Genomic DNA, 22,012 nt, shown 5'->3' on the forward strand with positions numbered 1-22,012 from the left:
TAATAATATTTTTTCATTGGTTTAGTTTAAATTAAAACTAAATCTGCAGAATCTGGCATATGATTTGAGTATGCCAACTAATTTACCACATCATTTTGTCAATATTACAGACACATTGCAAATCATGAAAAAAAGTGAATAACAATGAAGCATTACTTTATAAAAGAGTTACTTTATTAAAAGCTTGCGTACTTCAGGTAATGTACAGCATAAATATGCCCTTTCTATATATACACACACACACACACACACACACACCTTCAAACATCTTACAGTGGGTACTATATGAGTGTGCCAATTTTCATAAAATATTAATGCTTCATCTATGTGCAAATTCAGATTCTATATTTTGGTACCAAAACAAAAAAAATATTCTAAAATATTGTGCCTTTAATGAAAATGTACGAGTCTTACAACTTAGCATTTCCAATTTACAGTAACAGGCCTGCAGTATTTTCTTATGTTACAGATGCAAGTATTAAAGAATAAAATAAAAAACTAAAATTGACACCTAAACATAAAATGTTGAAATTTTTTATATTATTTTCCTATTATCACATTGCAAATCCAAACAAATACGGTAAAAACTTACAGTGTTTTGCACGACTCTACAGAAAGACAAGGAAAAAGCAGGAAAGCAAGTGAAACTAAATTATTATTACGCTCTTTCCGTAGCAGGAAAAAACAGGAGATGCTAAAAAAAAGTTGAAAAAGAAAGCTCACTGATATTCTTGTGACGCAGCTCTCTTTAAATCTATAAGGAAACACAACACATTATTTTAAACTACATTTTAGCTGTACCTTATCGGCCAACATTCAAACTGCTCATGTAAAACGCTTCAGTGATATTAATATATTAATCATAGATGCTACTCCTCTAGATTTCAGTAGCATCTCTATTCTGCCAATCAGAGGCTTTCCTTCACAGATCTGTATACTGTCCTTCTCCAGCATTTAAATGGGTTTTGTATTCAGTGCACGTTCCTGTCAATCACATGTGGAAGATGGACTCAAATTCATTGAGTAAGAACTCTACAATTTGGTTCTGGAAGACCATGTAGGTGGTGATGTTTGCCGTCTCCTCCTCCGGTTTGAGTAACGTTGGGCCGAAAACGATAGCCACGTTCTGCACAGTCATTCTGTTCTCATCACCATGTTGAATAACCCTGAAAGAAAGAGACCGAGAGGCATGTACTGTAATGTTTATAAAAATATGTAAATGCATGTATGCAAAATAAAAATCATACCTGCGTAAATGGCTGAAGAGGGCCTCCATTGTGTCACGGTTGGGTGGCGGCAAAGACCGTACCAGATTTCTCATGTGTGCTATTTTACTGTAATAATCAGGGATTTCTGAATCAAAACACAAGAAAAAGAATAAATTAGGTCAAATTATCTATCTCTCTCTACAGATAGATGAATGAAAATGTCTGAAATGTCTTGTAGTTTAGTGCATTTCTTTAATTTAATATAACAATTTCCACCACAAATTATTTTATCAGCATAATAATCACATACATATTTTTTTGAGTCAAAAAATATGAGAAAAAAAATATGAAAATTGTTCTACTTTAAATTTTTATAGTTACAAATAATATAATCAGCATAATAACTATATTAATGAAAGAAAGTAAAAAAATTGTGCATTTTTGTAGTATATTATTAGTTTAATGACATTAAAAAGAAAATAAATTAAATAAGAGTATCACTATTGTTAAATAATAAAAATAGTTATATTTTGCATTTTTTTTGTATTTTCACTACAAATATAGGTAACACTTTAGAATAAGGTTCCATTAGTTAATGTTAGTTAACTACTTTCGTTAACATGAACTAAGCAAGAACAGTCCTTCTACAGCATTTATAAGTCTTAGTTCATGTTAATTTCAACATTTACTAATGCATTATTTAAATCAAAAGTTGTGCTTGTTAACATTAGTTAATGCACTGTGAATTACCATGAACTAACAATGAATAACTGTATTTTCATTAACTAACATTAACGAAGATGAATAAATACAGTAATAAATGTATTATTCATTGTTTGTTCATGTTAATTAATACATTAACTAACATTAACTAATGGAACCTTATTCTAAAGTGTTACCCAAATATATTATCAGCATAATAATTTGAGTGAAGAACTGCAAAATTAAAAACAAAATGTGAAAAAAATGTATTGTGTCCTCCTTTTGCTTTTTGTAAGCAGCACTTGAGCTGCATAAACTCCACAAGTCTGTGTAAAACCTGATGATCATGTTATCTAGAGTTCAGTGCACATCAGATAAAAGCGTTCACAGGTATCAGTGTCGGAAATGTGCTTTTATTTAGCCGTTGAAAAACCCACTCTCATGTTTCTATGTACAATCCATTCAATCAGGATCTTACTGATGCCACTGATGAAATCATTAAAGAGATTGTAAGGGAAGAGAGGCTCCTGCAGCTCTCTGAAGAAGAGCTTCAGCGCTCCTGTGATCACATGGATGTCCCAGTTCCCCTCCTCCAGGTCCAGATCCTCTGAACAAACACACAGAGAAACACTCAAGTCAGTCAGAGCTGTGAGGAACCGCTGCTAAACATCTCCCACATGAGTGGAGGTATCACTTATCCATAGTCTAGGACAAATAAGAGTAATACTTAAAGTTGCAGCTCTTATTATGAACAAATGTACGAGTGAAGAAACTAACCAGCTATAATAGAGAGTATGACATCCTGGAGCAGACATGAAGTAAAGACCAAGTAAACTGAGCTGATGAAGCGCAAAATGCATACTGATGAGTTTTACCATGATCTGCTTTGAAACGCAGTTTCTGGATGACCGCCAAATTCCCACTAACTCTGTAGAGTCCATCGATCTCCAGACCTGATAAATAACCACAATAAAAATCAGATCAAGGTTAATTTAAAAGTTGTATTTTTAGCTTCCTTTGCCTCAGCAGTCTAACAGCGCTCATCAATGCCAAAATGACTGAGATGGCCAATCAAATCAAAGTAGGCGGGGCTTAGACAGAAAACAAACATGACACTTCAGTTTTTAATGATTAGAAGCCTGTGAGGTCAGATAGAAGTAACTAAATATTTAATACTTGACAACTACCGTAGTAAAGTTAAACAATGCACAGAAATACCCAGTGATGAGAACTAAAAATTAAATCCTTTAATTATTCACCTGCTTTAAATAAAAAGACCACCAAAAGAAATCTAATCAAATCAAACAAATGGTTCCCAACCAATGCTTATGACATGGTTGTGGTCTTGATATTTAATTCTATGGATTATTTAAGTTATCGATCCAGAGTCAGTTTCAATAATCAACATGTTCGGCAGTGGTGTAAAAGTAAAACACCTTTTTTCTCCACGGCCCAGATGCATTTCTCCACAAAGCTGGGGACTCTGCTCTTTTCTTGGCTGCAAAGATTGTGCAAGTGACTTCCGAAAACATTTTCTGTGGGAGAAGGATCAAAGGGTCAAATTACTATCATTTTTTTATCCAAAATCTTCTGTGCAAGTAGCAGGAAATGGATGAGGGACAGCGGTGGGTGACCTCTGATGTATCCTCTGTCTTTGACCGACTGCAGGGTGGGCCGCTTGAGGAGGAACTTCATCAGTTTGGTACGGGCCTTCTTCTGATCTGCCTCAGATGCCGAGTTGGATGAAGGATTACGAGATGCTATTGAACAAAAAGAGGAACTTTTACACACATTTTCTCTATCCTCTACAGTGCTTTCAGCATTTTCTGTTCAAAACATTTTTAGTATCTTTAGTTTTTTATTAATGCATTCAATTTCAATTTATTCTGTTAGGGGGGAAAAAATTCAGAATATCTTCTTTTTTGTTAAACACAATATTTGGAATAACATGATGATAAGTGAATGATTTTAATTTTTTCGGTGAGCTATTCCTTTAACCCTCTGATGGTCTTTGATCATTTTTAAATGAAAAATTTTGACTTTTTGAATTTGTTTAACATTTTGATAATTCCAATAGTACAAAACTTGGTGCCTTTATTTCCACTTGCTACATAAACACACACACACACACACACACACACACACACAAACACACACACAAATAGAAAAGTTAAAATATTTAAAAAAATGTTATATAACATATAAAATTGGAATTATATGAAACTATAAAACATCACCTAGTGGTTACACAATGGTATTACATTTCCTTTATTTCTCCCAAAAGGTAGCCTTCCTTCTATGGGTTTTAAATATCTTTGCTCTGATTTTTAAGTTAAACACTGTATTAATTTAAATAAATGCTGCATAAAATTAAGTTGAATACTTTATAGCACCGTGAGATCCCCACAAAATAAATAAATAATACATTACTTACTAAAAAATAATTATTACACTGATACTAGAGGGTTAAGACTCATCTGAAGCACTACCATTGCTCATAGTTCTTTTGTGGAAGGGTCTGTCCTCTCTGTCTAAGCTGGAGGACTTCTCAACGACGTCCTCCTCGTCCTCAGAGTGGTGCTGATGTTCTAGATCCTGACGCGGATCCTGGCCCAGAGCAACACAGAAACACACAGTTGTGGGTTATGCAGAGAAAAAGCTGAGCAGGTTTAGACGATGTTGATTTCTGGACTCACCAGCTGGCGTATGGTGTCTGAGATGATTTTATACCAGTCTGTGATGATGCTCTCAGTGTCGTACTGGATCAGGTACTCCACACCCGTCCGACTCTTAAGCTGAATCAACAAACACACACGGAACCATAAGAACACACACTAGTGAAGCACACAGAATGATCAACCGGTGGTGTAATGGCCATACTTCCAAAACATTTTTCTTGCTTGATTTGTCCTTGGTTGCCCAGTTAATTGTCGCCCCTTTCAGCTCCACTGTGAATTCTGGGACTATCTGATTGCTTTTGCCCTAAGTAATATAAAATCCATTTAGTGGTGTGAAACAAAAATGAAATCATGCAAATTCCAGCGTTTCTCACCGATGCTCCAACTGGTGACTTTGGATCCTTATGGAATGTCAGTATTCCTCCATGGAGAACCGTCCAGGAATTACTCCAGTTCTTCCTGTGGGACGATGGGTCAAACGTTATACTCTTACATACAGTACGTAACACTTAACAACAGGGTCCCATTGTTGAATGTTAGTTAATGAGTTAACTAACATAAAAAACCTACAATGAGCAACACATTTTGTGTTGTTATTAATGTTAGTTAATAAAAATATAACTGTTCATATTTACAATCGGTCCATTAAATAATATTAAGAGATATATATTTGTTTATTTTAATGCATTAGAACATGTTGAAATTTTTACAAACTGAGATGAATGAATGCTTTGGACGTATTTTTCATGTTAATGTTATAAAGCATTAAAGTAGTATCTAAGGTTAGCTAATTGAACCTTATTGCAAAGTGTTACAATTTTCACCAATATAGCTATAGCTATCAAAGCACTATCACCACTGATTTGAGTTAACTTTACCTAATTTTCTTCCCGTTTTCAGACACCTTGGTTTTGTTCAGGATTCCAGCTTTTTCCAAGTTTGAAACCTAAAAAAAAAATTATAATAATTAATGTGTTAATACAGCCTCTCTGTAGGACAAAATGTAAAGGATAATGTCAAACATCATGAAAGTAAAGGAAATGATGGCCTTTAATGATCACTTTAAAATGTCATGCAGAAAATGCAGATTACTGTTTTACACTTTTAAGTGTAGTAATGCTTTTACATTTAGGAGCAAATCATTATACAATCCAATTACTCTTTAAAATGCACATATAATCATCACGCTTTATAGTCATATTTAGCAGTTTAGAGCTGGCTTCTTTTATCTGAGTATATGCAGGACATATATATAAAGAGCTGTGCAACAATATAGCCACACTTTGTGAAGATATAAACAATAGACAATATATCACACAGTTGAGATTTGCTAGTATAGAAGACATGCTAGTGCTGTGAAATGATTAATTGCAATTAACCGCATACAATTTTTTCGCTAAATAATATATGTATGTGTGCTGTGTATATTTATTATGTATATATATATATATATATATATATATATATAAATACACACATATGCATGTATATATTTCAGGGAAATAGGATGTTTATTTACTAAATATTTATTTATAATATAAATTATATGAATATAAATAAAGACATGAAAATACATGTAAATATTATGAAAATATATAATGTATGTGCTTATATTTCTGTATAAATAATAAATAAACACAGAACACACACATATATTATGCAAAAAAATAATATATTTTGGATGCGATTTATCATGATTAATCATTTGATAGCACAAATACATGCTTATATACACTGCAAAAGTTTTGTAAGCAAAACACAGATTATTGGAGTGCATTCATGTTTAATTCCATGAATTATTTGCTGTTTCTTTGTAATTATTTGTGTAATAAATGTCAAGAAAAAACTAAACACAAAAGCACTGCCATGATATCATGCCCAAAACTCATTGTATCAAGTATATTGAGACATTTGGTACTTGCATATTTGAGTAGAAGGCAGTAATCAAGCTGTAAGTCTCACTAGTCACCACCAGGGGACAGTGTGGTAAAAGAATACTGCATGCACGTGACTATCTGCAGATTTTGACATCACGTTTTGTAATCTTAGATCTTTCTTCATGTGTTTACAGTGAGTAGCCTTAGTCATAATCAGAAATGTTCGAATAAATACTTTTATTCGGCATGTATTGTGTAACTGTATAAATATATTCTACCGTGCAATTTATGGATCACCTCTATACTGGCATTACCAAACCCAACACTTCCCACAGAAGATAGAGAAAAACTTTTCAGTTATGATTTTGCATGTCAAATCATCATCAGCTCACATGATTTTAGCAGTGATCATGTCAGTAAGTGTTTGATGTGTAGCCTTACATTATGTGTATAATGTACAATAAAACACCATTTAATTTTGGTCAAAATGTAGGATTTTCAGCTACATTTGTCCATTGCACACCAGGGTAAATGCTTTTAGTATTAGAGCAGAGTATGCACGTGTGTTCATCACTGAATGAATCTCCAGGGATCAGGTCAGTTTGTGTTTGCATATTGAAATGATGGGCTCTCCAAGGGGATGTAAATAGAGCAGCTCTATAACCTCAGGTCTCAGGTGCATTTCAGAGTCTATGTAGGAAACATGGTCACTAAGGACACACAAGAAGGATCAGGTGTGCATCACTCGTCGTTTATAAGTGTGGGTGAGCTGCTGGATCAACTTAACACATGCAGTGGGAGAAACTCAAAGAAAATGTGTGAGGACATACATCATCCTGGTATATTGCACTTTGCCTCCAGTTCTGCTTGGATCCCATTGTGTCCTGCTCTACTGAAGCCCCATTTCCAACGGCATACGGTCCTGGACTATCAGAGTACTGCGAGTGTGAGAGAGCATTTCTTTCAATGTTACCATCCAATTTTACAAAAGTAAAACTGCAACACAGACATTTCATCCAAATACAGAATTTAGTGTTTTCACTTCATATAGAAAATCATTTGGGGATGCCAACATGAACATAAGCCCCCATTTTCAGGTGAACTATTTCTTTAGGACAGTGCTTCTCAGCAATGGATCGTTAAGAAGGATGATTAAAATATGAGAAAACAGCAATCTAGATACGTCACAGTTGAATTTACTCCTTGACAGCCAGGATTCCCACAGTCATGGAAAAGTCTAATTATAAAAGTATGATTTCTAGACTTGGATAAGGAAAATGAAAGCCTTGCCCATTTGTATATATTTTATGAACATGCATGACGGGAATAAAATGTGAGCAAAATATGCTTAGGAAAAGTTCTTATCCCTCGTGTCATTCCAAACCTGTATGACTTCCTTTCTTTTACTGAACACAAAAGAAGATATTTAGAAGATTTTTGGCAACCAAACTGTTTCACTTCCCTTTGATATACGCAGCATGGCCAAGAATTACTATGAATTTTTGTCAAATATAGAATTTTGTGTTTTAGAGAAGAGAGAAAGTCATACAGGTTTGAAACGACACGAGAGTAAGTAAATGACAAAATAATTTTTGCAAGAACTATCCATTTAGTCCCTAACCAGCATATCACAAAAAGTCATTTTAAAAGGGCTTTAAAATATTGTTATGCATGATTGCGGGGAACCACTGCTTTAAGGGATGTTCACACCACAGTAACAATAACTATAAAGTTTAAATGATCATTATAATCAAACGATATCAGTGAAAACAGACCTATTTCTTCCAGCTGATGAATGCTTAAAACATCAACAGCCAATCAGAATGCACCAAACTTTAATGACCTCAAGCTTTTAAAGAAGCTGACAGCATAAGTGCATAAACGCATAATAAACACAACATATAATCTGTATAGTTGTGTACCTCAGGTAAGTTCCACTGGGACTTGCTGCCGTCTTCAAGGTAGTAGTACGTCCGTCCTCGATCGTCTATCGACTTGATCCACTGTCAACAAGACGCTTCATCAGTTCACCAAATTACAGTTCACTATCATACACCTCACTAATAATATCAAGCTAATCAGCCCAGATACTGAGTAATCCAGTCCAGAAGCAGTCCAGAGATCAGTTACCTGTTCCTGCGTGTAGTCGCTCGTGAAAACCCAAGTCCCTTCAGGGTCGATGCTGAGGGTCCAGCCTGGTGGGACGCTGGGGTCCAGATTGGCCCTGGGGATTGAGACATTCTTCAGCTGAATCAAAGAATACTCTGCTGGCATCGAGAGAGGAGATGCTTCTTCCTCCAGGTCTGGAGATGCTGGGTAGTCTTCCCCAGGAAGTGGTGGCTACATTTGGGGGAGAAAAGAAGACAATACAAATATTATTAAAACAGTTTCAGTTTGAATATGAAAGTTATATTTGTAAAAAAAAAAATTCCATAATGGAAATAAAACTTATTATTAACCTTTTTTTGGGCAGAAAAGGGCAGTGTTTGAGAAGCTTTTTTGAAAATATTATTGCAATTTATTGCATTATTTTTGCATTTTCTTTTCTTACATAGTCAATATAACACTTTAGTCTACTATTAACAATTGATCAAATCTAAGGAGAAAAATAATGATGAAACAAGCAATAAAATAAGCCAAACCACTAAAAAACAATGTTGAATTAATAGAAAAAGTATTTCAATTGCAAAAATAATCCAATTAATAATTTGCTTAATAACTGTATTGAAATACCTGTATATATAATGCAATCCGATTTTACATTTTTAAAATTAAAAAAAAATATATATTTTTTTTTTAATTATCATGGGGAATTCAACATTGGGGGATCATATCATGGAGACAAAAAGTCTGAAAAGCACTGGTGGACACTTAGAATGAACCTATAACCATAATTCTAAAATAATTTAGGCCTACATGATATTTTTAATTAAACATAATTTCCAGGTTGACAGTGTGAGATCTGATCCAAAGATGATTTAAAATTATTAAAAATAAACAATAAAATAAAATCCCAAAACCAACTAATACGCCCTCAAAAAAAAAAAAAAAAAAAAAAAAATATATATATATTTAATTTCTTGACAGCCATGGATGGAAGCAAGTCTGTGAGGGATAGAATCCAGTGTTCAATAAATTTTTATGTTGTTTAACAACATAGTGATTGTTAAGCTAAAGAAACTTCTTTCCAAAAAAAACCCTCCATAAAACAGTTCTGAAAATTGTGAGTTGTGAAAATAACCTAGGACCTTTATACAGTGGGTGTTTTAAGGACTTTCAAACCCGCACAGTTTCGTTTTCACCCATGTAAAATCAAACATGACATCAAATCTGAGTAATTAAGGTAATTAAATATTAACATAAAACCTCCGTACCGGGCAATCTTCCAGAAACTCCCCTGGTGAGGTGATTTCCTCCGGGGGATCCCATGAACTCTCACCCGACACAGGGTTGAAGAAGTAATGCCTGCCACTGTTCTCATCCAGCACCTTCTCCCAGTCCGAGCTCCACCTCTGAGGAGAAGGGACTAGGGGCGGGCTGATGGGAGACTGGGGGAACGAGGGAGGAGAACGGGGCTCCTCTGTCTCCTCTGAAGACTCCATGGAGTTACTGAGAGGATACTCCCAGGTGCTGCGGCCCGTAGAGGGGTGGTAGTAGTACTCTTGCCCGCTCTGGTCGTCAGTATGGATCTGCCATCCCGCAGAGTCTAACAGAAGGGTATCAGGAGGGTCCGGGAACTCCTGTGATGGAGAGGCGATGGTACTGGAGGGGTCAAGACTATTCTGTCGCACCCGGGGGAGGTTTACATACACCGCTGTGAGAGCGCTGTCATCCTCTACCTGATGGACAAAAATCACACCAATCAATGCATACACTTCAACAAGCCAGACTTGATGCAAAAGACACTCAAATATGATGCTCTCTTTTTTTAAATACTAAGGAAGTTATATTTTCATGTATGAAGAGCCATCTAGTTTTTTAGTGTAAGACATTTATTTGTGTGCAATTTTACAAAGACATTGTTGTTTAAATATTTAAATAATGTTAATAAAATTAAAAAATGAAAATAAATAAAATAAAATAAAAAATGCTAGTAACCAAAGCAAAAATTCCCACTTTAATTTAGATAAGTGCTTATAAAATAAAATAAAATAAAACTTTATAAAAGCTATATAAATTAAGTAAAAGCTAATAAAAATGAAGCTACAATAAAACAATAACAGAAAATATTCAAATAAAATCTAATTCAAAATATTAACAAAAACTATAATACTAAATGAATGATACAAAAATAACACTAAAAATAAAGTAACGATAACACTAATTGACCTGAGAGTGTCGTTGTACCAAGCTAAATCAAAATTATTCAAATAACTTTTTAATGAAAATATTTACTTTAAGGTTGATAGCACATAGATGAATCACTAAATCAAATTAAACTTGAATTGAAAATACAAAGTAAAAACACATAAACTGATGTATCTTTATACATATTAACCCAAAGTTCTAAAAATACATGCTATAAAAGATATATTTAGACACCCATAGATGCAATAACTGTTTTTCAAGGCGATTTCTAGATTTGATTTAAAATATGAAAAAAATGCATAAATTTATGTGATAAAATATGTGATATTTTTTAAATACATGCACACACACACACACACACACACACACATATCAGCTTCTTTGTTAAGGATAGTAAAATTAAATGTCAACTGGTCAGAAGCTAAGGATAGAGATAAATCAAATTATATAATATTATACGATCATGAATGATATAAATGGTGTGTTTTTGACTGGAGACATGTGTAACTTGATTCAGATGACCTTTCACAATGATACTGACCTTATGTAAACAGATGAATTTGTCATTTCTACAACGAGTAAAACAAACAGTGGATGGAGCGTCTGCTTTCACACCCTCCTCCCACAATCCTCTCCTGTGCAAACTGAAGCACGCTCGGAGAGACTCTCCACATCACAGCAAGAGAATCAAAACCAAACACTCCCTAACACAAGGAACACTGGGCCTAACCCAACACACACACCACTGTCAACTGCGCTCTGGAAACACACTTCATTCAATCTAACAAGGTGAATTTGACTAGGCCTGAAGTCTCATGTGCTTGTTACAGAAAGAGAGCACTTCCTGTGTGTGCTGATCTCAGGAAACAGAGCAAGAGTCGACAGTAAAGAAGAAAACCACAAAGAGATAGTGCAACTTTTTCATCTCTTTTGTTTGTCCGGTTTACAGATGGCCAAAACGCCAGCAGATAAAGCTCACACTGATGGACAGTGATTCACTGTCAGTGTTTGTGATGCTGTATGTAGTGCTACTGCTGTGATGGACATCGAGGAGCTACTAGACCAGTGGTTAAGGGACTGATGCCGACATCTTTATATGTGTTTTAAAAGCAAATTCTGTCTTTGCAATGTGGTTTGAGTGTACTGCTGAATGTTCTAATTCTATCTATCGATCTATCGATCTATCTATCGATCTATCGATCTATCTATAATAGAGGACATTATATATAGATCAGTGGCTAAAAACCATTCTGAACACCTTCACACCCACATAGCAACACCTTGGCATGGTCAGGGACCACTGCACATCCTCGTGAAAAAAGCGGTCTTAATCAATTTGAATATGTGTAGTGTACTTAGTGTACAACCATATTTTAAAGAAAATGTTCTTGCATATAACCAGTCAATTTTAGGGAAAAAAAAAAAAATCATTAAGGCTAGTCATGTCAGTAAGCGGCCATCTTTGAAACGCCTCTCAGGCTTGCAAGTGCAGCTTCTATCTCGTTGAATGGGGAAACATCAAATTCTCCAAAACTTGACACTAAGCATAAGATTAAATTTCATATCTGAAATCACCAGTGCAATCTGACAATAACTGTATCATAAATGTTATTTTGCTCAAACAGCATTAAAAAAAGTATTTTCCCCTAAGGGCTAGATCACCCTTACCAAAAAATATGTTTATTTTACTAAGTATACTTAAGTAAAGTTCACGTATATTTTTGAGTATACTATATGTAGCAAGTATACAACTATCAGAGTTCTAGTAGTATACCTGTAAGTGTCCTGTTTCAACACTCCTTGGCAATAAATTGCCCTACTTTCTAGTATATAAAAGTATACTTTAAGTATAACAGTAGCAAACTTTGAGCACACAACTAGTTTACCTCCATGTTTGTAGTTTGTACTGCAATTATAACAAAAGTGAACTTATATGTATACCGATAGTTTACTAATGAAATACTTTGAAGTATAGTCTTTTTATACTGCATACTCATAAGTTTTCTTTAAGTGAACTTTACATTATACTTTAAGTATACTACTATTTCCCTATTTAGTTTTGAATTTGTATATATTTTGTTATATGAATATCTGAACATACAAAACATCCAAAGAAAGAACAGGGCATCTTTAATGTGGGTAAGTTTAATAAAAAAAATAAAGAAATAACATTTTGAACAAAAAGCTGAAAAAAATACTATGAATTGGATTCAGAATGACAATCAGAACGTAGATGGAGTCAGATGGTTGACATTTTATTCCATAACGTTACAGTTTTGATGCTGTTTCATGTCAGATGATCGTGTTAGATTACACGTGTTAGTATCTGGTGTTTCTCTTTTCTTCTTCACTTTTCGTTTCTGGAAATTCTGTGCAGAATACGCCCTCTTCCGTATAATACAATAATGAAAACACAGATTCTAGGAGTATAGAATTTTTGTAAGTTCAAGTCAAGCATACTTAAATGTCTGAGGAGTACATAAAGAGTAAACTAAGCATACGTTCCTATTTTTAGTTTAAAAGAAGTATACTAATAGCACACTTGAATAAACTCCTTTTTTTCATAAGGGTCGACAGTGCACATGCTCAGTCGTAAGATCACGTCTCGGTGCGCTGACTGTTTCTATAGCAACTGGGACTTTTCAGAAGCCTCTGTAGTAATGCGCTAACTTTATCGATTAACGATTGGCTCTTTTGCTCAGAAGGCGGGGCTTTGTTCAATAGAGCATTCCATTTTTCCCCATTCAAAACTATATGAGTGTTAATGAAATAAAAGGCCACTTAAGTGATCTTAAAGAGAGTATTTCATAATACACTTTTAAAATGTGCACTTTGTAATAATGTAATTTTTTTATTTTAGTTTGTAAATCGTGTTCTAATAATCTTTTGCTGCAATGTAAAGAAGTCCACTTATTTTGATGTTGGCTAACTGCTTAAGTCGCTATGATATTCTGATCTCTGAAGGCTGGAATACATTACATGATTATTGCCCAGATTTTTCCCTGATTTACAGCGTGGAGAAGTCGATGCTAGTTGCCAAAAGTCATGGCCATTCTGCAGATTTGGACTGAAAGATGGTCACAGACTGATTTTTTAGCAGGCATCCATATCAAACATGTTTGATATTTTGAGCTGATTTTAAAACATTTATTGTTTTCATTTGACATGTAACAAGGCGCAAGTTTTTCAGTGAGTTTGTTGTGATCAGAACAACTTTTAAGTCTGGTAGTATGTGATTCTCTTTTCAGCAAATAGCACAATTTCTGGTGTCATTCATATACTTATGCATGTTGCAACAGCAATGCATTTAAAGACATTTACTACTTAGGGTGAGAGGTTTGTTCAAATACTTAACCGTTAATTGAAAATGAGTAATAGGCCTTAGTTTACTCTTAAGGTTCCTTTATCACCCAGTGCTCAACAAGGATTACGAAATAGTTTTCACCACCCAGTACATGATACGGAAGAACCCATGAAGCTCCCTGCGCATGCATGTAGAGTGAAGATGGCAGTGGAATGGATGCTTATATGTTTACTGCAGTACTAGGCTCACCTTTAGCCTCGAGAGAGGCCTGTACGAGGACACACCTCTCCTGAAAAAGGTCTGTGAGAAAGAGAGAGACAGAAAAAGGTACAGAAGTGCAAGAGTGACAATAGAAAGAACAACAACGGAAATAAAAGCTAGCGTGCCACCACGTCACATCCTGGGTCTATATTTACCCGTCTTTAGTGGAGACCAAGCCTGTCTCTCAGCCACAAGTGCCAAAATGCATCAACTGACAGGAAACTCCTTTATTATTATACTGATCACAAACAATAGCTGCACATACACCCACCATATAAAGCACTGAAGAAGAACGGAGTGATCACAATGCCATTTACTCACCAAACTCATAACTCATACCTGTGCAAAACCATATCACTTTCTTTTTATGTGGAATACGAAAGAAGAAGTGTTTAAATACTGGCCACTATTTTTCATGTTATGAAAGTGAATGGGGATCTGGGCAGTTTAAGTAAAATATGAACTACCAATATGGCCTATATTCTAAGTTTTTACAGCTTTGTGTGTTGTAAGTCTTCATTATTAGTTAAGTTAAAAGTTGCAGTTATCTTTTCTTCTCTGTTGTGACACACTACTGGTAAATAGTTTTAGAGATTTTTAAATAAATATCCTGCATTTATTTGATTAAAAATACAGTAAAAACTGTGATATTATGAAATATTATTCAAATTGAAAATAACTGTTTTCTATGTGAATCTTGTTTCAGAAATAATTTATTCCTGTGATGCAAAGCTGAATTTTCAGCATCATCACTCAAGTCACTCGAGTGTCACATGATCCTTCAGAGATCATTCTAATAAGATGATTTAATTAACTCAACTTAACATTATCAATAATGAATACAGCTAGCTACCATCCAAAGTCTGGGTAAGTAAGAAATTCAGCAAGGATGCATTAAAATGATAAGATGACAGTAAAGACACTTATAATGTTACAACGAATAAATTATGTTCTAACATAAAAGTATCTGAAAAAAACTCAGTTTCCACAAAAAATAATAATCATTTTCCCACACTGATAAGAACCATTATTAACTCTTGAGCTTTCATCCTATGATGAATCCGGTACATTCTTTAAAATTTCACCTTTCGTGTCCACAGAAGTCATTTTCAAGATTTCTAACAACATGAGGGTGTGTAAATGATGACAGAACTTTCATTTTTTGGCTGAACTGTCCCTTTAAATCAGTTTAAAGCAAAGGGAGTGATGAAATCCCCAGTCTTAAATGTATGCCATCCTTTTGTGGGATAAATTTAGATGATCTGAATGCGCTGGCCAACAGAGACAGCCACACAACCTGTATAAGTCATTGTACAAGTAGGCTAACTGAGAGGAAAAAGACAAGGAGGCAGTGGATGTATAGGGAGAAGCATATAAAGCAGGTACTACACAGTATCCAGTTCATCATCACATTATAGAAGCTTGGAACGATTCTGACCGAACAATTCAACAAAACTTCCTTTTTCTGGTCAGAACTGCAGAGATGCTAACGGTCTTGCAGCTGCTGTCTGAAAGAGTTTTACAAAACTGGGCAACTTTACTCTGACAAACACTGGAACCTGATGATGTTTAACAAGTGCATTTGAGATATCTACGCTGGGGAGTGTCTCAACCGGAAGAAACCACATCCTTACTGAGAACAACACAACAGAAGCACGCTTACATTCAAAACCCAACTAATGTGTCACACTGAATGTGCTCATATGTGTTACATATTGAACAGTCAAGCCAATGTATTACTTTTTACACATCAAAGTGACAACAAAGAGCATTTCCGTGCTCAGAAACCCAGTTTTAATGGGTTGTGGACGTACCTGTGTGTTCAGAGAGAGAGGCATTGCGCTTCTAGGTCGGTGGTTGGTCCGAATCTTAGCGTAGAAATCCACCATGTCTTTGTTTAGATCAGTCAGTACAGCTGATCAGAAACATTCAAACTCTAAGTTATCCAACAGCGAGCATCATGGTGAACAAGCTGACCCTGAGCCCACACACACACACACTCATACAAACATATACACCATCGGTGTCCGTAGCCGATGTTGCCACTAATGAATATCTGTCTTGAAGCGCTACTCTGCTAGAGTGAAAGGGGGAGGGGCAAATGAAGAGAGCAGACGGATGGAGAGAGACGGAGGTATGTATGACCATATGAATATGTGAAGATATGTAAAGAGACAATGGGTGAAAGAAGAAGTGGTGTGTAATGGCTTGATTTCAGGTAACTTTGCAAATATAAAAATCATGCCAAGTATTTTCAAGTCTGAATTGTTTAACTTCCTCTTTTCCCTCATCGAAACAGAACCTACACGACTCACTGAATTGAGTACATTTCCTCAGCTTCCTCAAAATTACACAGTTTGACCGTAACACCTCTGACAGCCAAAAAAAATAAAAAAGTACATAAACAATACAGGATTGCTCAGAAGTTGGTCTTTTATAACTCTTTTTAAAAAATCTATGACTTCAGTTATTTTTTTAAACATGTTCCTGGTCTTATTGATCACGAATCATTGGTGAATGTTATTCTAAAGAAATCTTTCTCTTTCTTCAAAATGTATTAACTTGAAACAACTTTCCTTTCCCTATGATTTTGTAATAATAATCGTAGCCTGCGTGGGCAGTTATGTGTCCAAATAGCCATTCAGTGATTATTTTAGCAAACTGGCTCCATTCTGGTATGCAACACCCACTTTTCATATTACAATCAATTCCCAATGGATTCAAGTCTCACTCTTTCACTTGTAAATGTGACACTGTGCTAATGTTAATGCTATGTCATATTATGAAAGTAGAATTGGAAAATAAAATAAATTTTTGACAAACTAATCAGCTTTCTCTGGGATATTTAAATAAACATGATTCTTGATAAGCAGCAAGGGTTTTTACTATATTACTATATTGTAATGTACATCTGAGTGTAATAACATGCAATTACAATATATGGTGACTTACCATTTCATGCCAACTTTAACAATATATTTAGATTCAAGTTAAAGTCAACACGGGTATACAAGCCTTAAAAAGCTGATGGACAGGTAAAACAAAGTGTATTTTAAATGGCATGATGTGGTGGCATGAGAAAGAGCAGAGAACAAGGGTCACTGTGTTGAGCTGAGCAACATTTCAGCTGTGGATGTTTAAAGCAGGAAATATGTTTAGGGTATGCAGGGGGAATTACTCAACTATTGTACATTCAAGCAGTCAGAAAAACAGGACAACAGCTTCCTCATCTGAAATCCAATCTTTGCAAATTTTAAATAACGCTGTTGTCTCTGACTGTGGTTGAGAAGACACAGAGATCCTACAGTTTGGATATCACACCCATGATCGAACTCTTTTTCCTCCTTCTAATGATGGATGTGGGTGACAAAGGCCAGGCATATACAGTTCCTGGAACAAGCCTAAAGTAAAAAAATGCTCCAGCCTGTTTTAGGGATTTCTATTCACAAGAAGTTTTGTTATTCAAATCTTTAGCATGGCATCCTACAGCTAAATGACCTGGATATTACCAAGTCGAGCTAAATAAAAACACAGAAAACTTAGATGATCAAGCTCATCTAGTACTTTCATTTAGAACTCATCTAGAAACATTAGCAAGGTGCCCAGATCAGACACCAAAAATAAGCAGGAATGACATAAGTTAATGTGTAACGCAATGTCCTGGACTATTTATAACACTCTGCAATTTCATTTTCTACCCTGAGGGAATCCTTGCTTTTGATTGAGAGCAGCTAAGAGTTTTTCTCCTTAAGCATCAATGTGCAGACAAAGCAATGTGAACAACAGTCTGGTCTTTTGTAAACACACACACTTTCTCAGGCAGTGAACCGCCCATGAGATTACCACAGATACTACACGCTGTTAGAATCAGGGTGTAGACAAAACTATGAGCAATAGGTAACATTTTCCGTGTTTAAGTCACAGCTTGCATGAGTTCTTGTACTTCTGGTCACATGATTTATCAAAAAAAAAAAGGAAAAGAATAATTCAGAAGGCTTGTATAACTATCCTTTGTGCATTGTAAGCAGTTCATTATTTACTGCAAACAGATTATGCCATGATCATTTTTTTTTAATTCTGTGTTGCTCTGACTCTTTTTGCTTGGGAATTCCAGCCAGCAGATACAGCCAATCATTTAAACAATTTGAAGGCAGGGCTATCTGTTTGGGGGAGTGGTCAGGAAAACCAGTTAGGACACAGTCATTATTGCAGTTACTGCATATAGAATTATGACATGCAAAGATGTAATACTCTCTTTGTAATTATGAACAATAAAGACTAATAGTTCTGTGTGAGTGTCTCTTTTTGCATGGCAGTAAAGGAAACCATTTGCCTTCCTGAGTCAGCCTGAACTTAATGCTGCCTCACATAAATCAAAATAATATAAATAAATAGTAGTTTTCTAGTTGGAAATTGGACATGAACGACCTCTCAAGCTTTATTTACAGCTTATAAAATCAAATTTCAGAGTTGGCCAGGCCATAAATTTTAAACATGGCAGAGGAGTAAACAATTTTGTTACTGACTGTTAATTTTTATTCATTTTGCTGCAACATCACAACATTTACATAAATAAATATTAATTTGATGCAAATATTTGTATTTTACACACTGAGAATAGCATTTATTTGACAAAGATTACCAGAATTGTCAACAAGCTTACTATCTACATATGTGAATGTGTACAAAAAGTGCCTGTAATGTTTATATGGGACGCTATATTTTACTGAAAATCTGTTAGATAGTAACAAAATCTGTCCTTGGGGCAGTACCCATTCTTATTAGGTACTAATTTAAGTACTAACATGTATACCTTAATATGTAACATTAAGGTACATATATTCATTTTTTTATGGGTAAAGTAAAAAGTATCCCTCTTTGCCCCAGTGACAACTTTCGCACCTTGAGAATGTTTGACTAAATATCTTCAATACATTTAGGCTTTTCCCAATAATTAGGCAAGAATTAACTTCTTTGTGATTCCTTTTTTATCTGACAACAAACCATTTGGATACAACAAAGGAAAGTAGAACATTTCCAAAAGCATGTGAAGGCAGCGAACTTTTCAAATAAGGTGACTGTAGCCTTCGTGTAGAAAATAATATACTACCTAATGTACATATTTGGAAGTGTATATTTGGAAATGTGAAAGTGCTTTAGACATGTTTCATCAGACTGTTGTACACCAAACTGAAATCTGCTTTTAAATGAGACTGAAAGGATGGCTAAAGTGCAACAGCATGTTACACAGAAACATCATTTCTGTCTAAAATGTCGATAACCAAGGAATTTACAGCTATAATGAATTCAGAAAGAAGTGATTGTAGGGTGCACAGAGGGGATGGCATGCTGCTGATTACTTAACCAAATTACTTATCAACCAATGAAATAGGGGCTGCAGAATCAGCAGCTTGAACTCCTATTTCTCTTTTCTCTCTCACACACACACATTTTTACAGAGGGGCTATTCAGGGGACCCAGCAGGGTCCCCTCCATGTTACATCACCAATCATGGCCTGGAATCCTGTATTACTTCATTGAAAACTAAAAGTCTAAGAGCTTATAGCACACTGCAGTCATTATCTTCCCATCATCACTCGGGTACCTTTTCTTCCCATCTCTCATAAATATGTGCACATTTACATTCTGTAATAAATGCAAAATTCTTAAACATTTAAACTCAAGAATAATGAATGTTTTTGTTCATTAAAAACTAATCACCACAACTCTAGATTTTTAGTGATTAACTATGCTGCTGTGGTCTCTATTGGGGTAAATGGTAGGTCTTTATGATATTTTGGTCCTTCCTGCAAAGCAGTTTTTTTTTAGGCTGCTCTTTTTTGTTGACCAGACTAAAATCTTATGTGCAAACGGCAGCATGGCCGCACTAAAAATGTGTTAACATGATCTTGCTAAAGTTTCACATCCTGTTCTAAGAAGAGTGGAAAACACTCTTACACTACCAGTGAAGTGACTGGAAGTTCAACATTTATCACAGTGGGTCCCATCCTTTATTATCAGGATGAAAAAAACATTCTATATAATTCACAAGTAACATTTTTCCTTCACAAAAATGTACCCTCCTTAGTTACTGTTGCTATGCCCAACAAGCCATGCCGCTCTCACACTACACATCCTGTTCTCACAGTGAAAAATACACTGCAGAGCCAACAGTCTCAGCTTTCAAATGTTCTCATTTTGTAATAAATTCAGACAACAAATACCATTTTGTGGCTCTTTAATTGCTGTACTTCTTAGTTCAATCGGCACATGTGAACCAATCATCTTTTCATATTACTTAAAGCAAAAAATAAACATGAATGAACATCAATAGATATTTTATTTCAACTGAAAGACATAAATACACACACATTTTCAAGTTTAAGTCTACTGTAGGTAATGTAATCTCCTGTCTAATTGGTTTGTCAGACAAGATGGCAGATTTAGCGGTGACATTACGATTGCTCAGATCGCTTGTCAATCAAGCTCTTCGCGAAGTGTCAATTAAACATCGCTGAGCTAGACTTATTAAATTACCTGATATTCCCAGACAATCAAGGTTTTCAAAACATCACTGGTGCTTGTGTGATGACATAATTAGGGCTGGGCGATATATAGACTATTAGCGATAATAACATAATAATTTTGATGAAGATGTAAAATGTGGCAATATCGTGAATATCGAATATTTCTAATTCAAGCATACTTTCCTAAAAGAACGTGCCAATTGTTCAAAAAAGGGTACATGTTATTGCGGACTACTCTACACTCCTCTACTATGCGAACTCTCATGAGATTTCAATTCCCCAAATTTGAGCTTCACTGTTACATAGTTCTCTTTCTAACATTTGTTCAGTATCTCACTATGGGACCTCCTCAGGGCGTGGCCGATCGAGGAAGCATCTATAACACCACTTCTGCCAACCATGGCAGACCAATCGCAGCTACCTGCCATTTTGTCATTCTCACTCTCTTCCCCTTGAAGATTTCGGAAGCTGTCCTCAGCAGACTTTGGGAATTATTGCTAAACAGTTTATCAACAGAGCCACAAGATAACATCCCAAACGCAATAGATTCTTAACGTTTGTCAAGTGACTTGCCACTTAGAGTAAGATAACTAATGCGTTAAGGTGAGTTTTTCTATTTATTTTTCCAAGTTTTTGGCGCGCTCACCACGCACCAAAAAGTAGGAAAAAAAGCTCATTGTCGCAGCACAGCTCCGTACTAGTTGTCACGTTGTGGTGGTGTGGCGTTTTTCAAAAGATTTAAAAATCTTCCGCAATGGCCGTACGTGCTTTGAACGCAACGTCCCTCCTTACAGCCTATCAAGCGGAGTTATTAGAGGAGATGGGGCATCAGCTGGACTCCACTTCCCCCAACCCAGTGTTTTGGGAGGAGATATGCGTCATTGCAGATTTAAACCTGCGCACGTCCTGCGGAGCAGTTCAAAGATGCGGTCGGAGTATGGGCTTGGCGGTTGTGGGAGAGATATCACTATGGCTGGGTTTGTCAGGCCTCTCTAGCAAAGAAAATGTGGAGTTTTTGGATGCACCTAACGATTCAAAGGTCATGTTCGGCACGACGGTAACAGCTATGCATCAGCAATGTGACCTGCAGAAAAAAGAGGGAGAAGCATTCGAGGTCTGTCTCCCCAGAAAGCCGGCAGCTCGTCCT

At 35.5% G+C, this 22,012-nt stretch overlaps 1 protein-coding gene across 2 annotated transcripts in view; it reads right to left on the bottom strand.

Moving 5' to 3' along the window:
• Window positions 1-152: 152 nt before the first annotated feature.
• Window positions 153-22,012, bottom strand: part of LOC127969031 (rho GTPase-activating protein 27) — a 34,909-nt gene continuing 13,049 nt past the window's right edge. The window contains exons 3-17 of one of the 2 annotated variants that reach the window (XM_052570589.1): window positions 9,840-10,304; window positions 8,596-8,805; window positions 8,388-8,468; window positions 7,296-7,403; window positions 5,467-5,534; window positions 4,963-5,047; window positions 4,791-4,892; window positions 4,607-4,705; window positions 4,400-4,517; window positions 3,545-3,670; window positions 3,347-3,445; window positions 2,786-2,863; window positions 2,389-2,517; window positions 1,248-1,353; window positions 153-1,166 (exon numbers count right to left, since the gene is read on the bottom strand). In XM_052570589.1, coding sequence (XP_052426549.1) covers window positions 992-1,166; window positions 1,248-1,353; window positions 2,389-2,517; window positions 2,786-2,863; window positions 3,347-3,445; window positions 3,545-3,670; window positions 4,400-4,517; window positions 4,607-4,705; window positions 4,791-4,892; window positions 4,963-5,047; window positions 5,467-5,534; window positions 7,296-7,403; window positions 8,388-8,468; window positions 8,596-8,805; window positions 9,840-10,304 — 2,049 coding nt within the window. In that variant the 3' untranslated portion in view covers window positions 153-991. The remainder of the gene's footprint in view (window positions 1,167-1,247; window positions 1,354-2,388; window positions 2,518-2,785; window positions 2,864-3,346; window positions 3,446-3,544; window positions 3,671-4,399; window positions 4,518-4,606; window positions 4,706-4,790; window positions 4,893-4,962; window positions 5,048-5,466; window positions 5,535-7,295; window positions 7,404-8,387; window positions 8,469-8,595; window positions 8,806-9,839; window positions 10,305-22,012) is intronic. The other variant, XM_052570590.1, reaches the window with a different exon arrangement.

The sequence above is a fragment of the Carassius gibelio genome, chromosome B12 (assembly GCF_023724105.1).
Source record: "Carassius gibelio isolate Cgi1373 ecotype wild population from Czech Republic chromosome B12, carGib1.2-hapl.c, whole genome shotgun sequence".
In the NCBI taxonomy this organism is placed as follows: Eukaryota; Metazoa; Chordata; class Actinopteri; order Cypriniformes; family Cyprinidae; genus Carassius; species Carassius gibelio.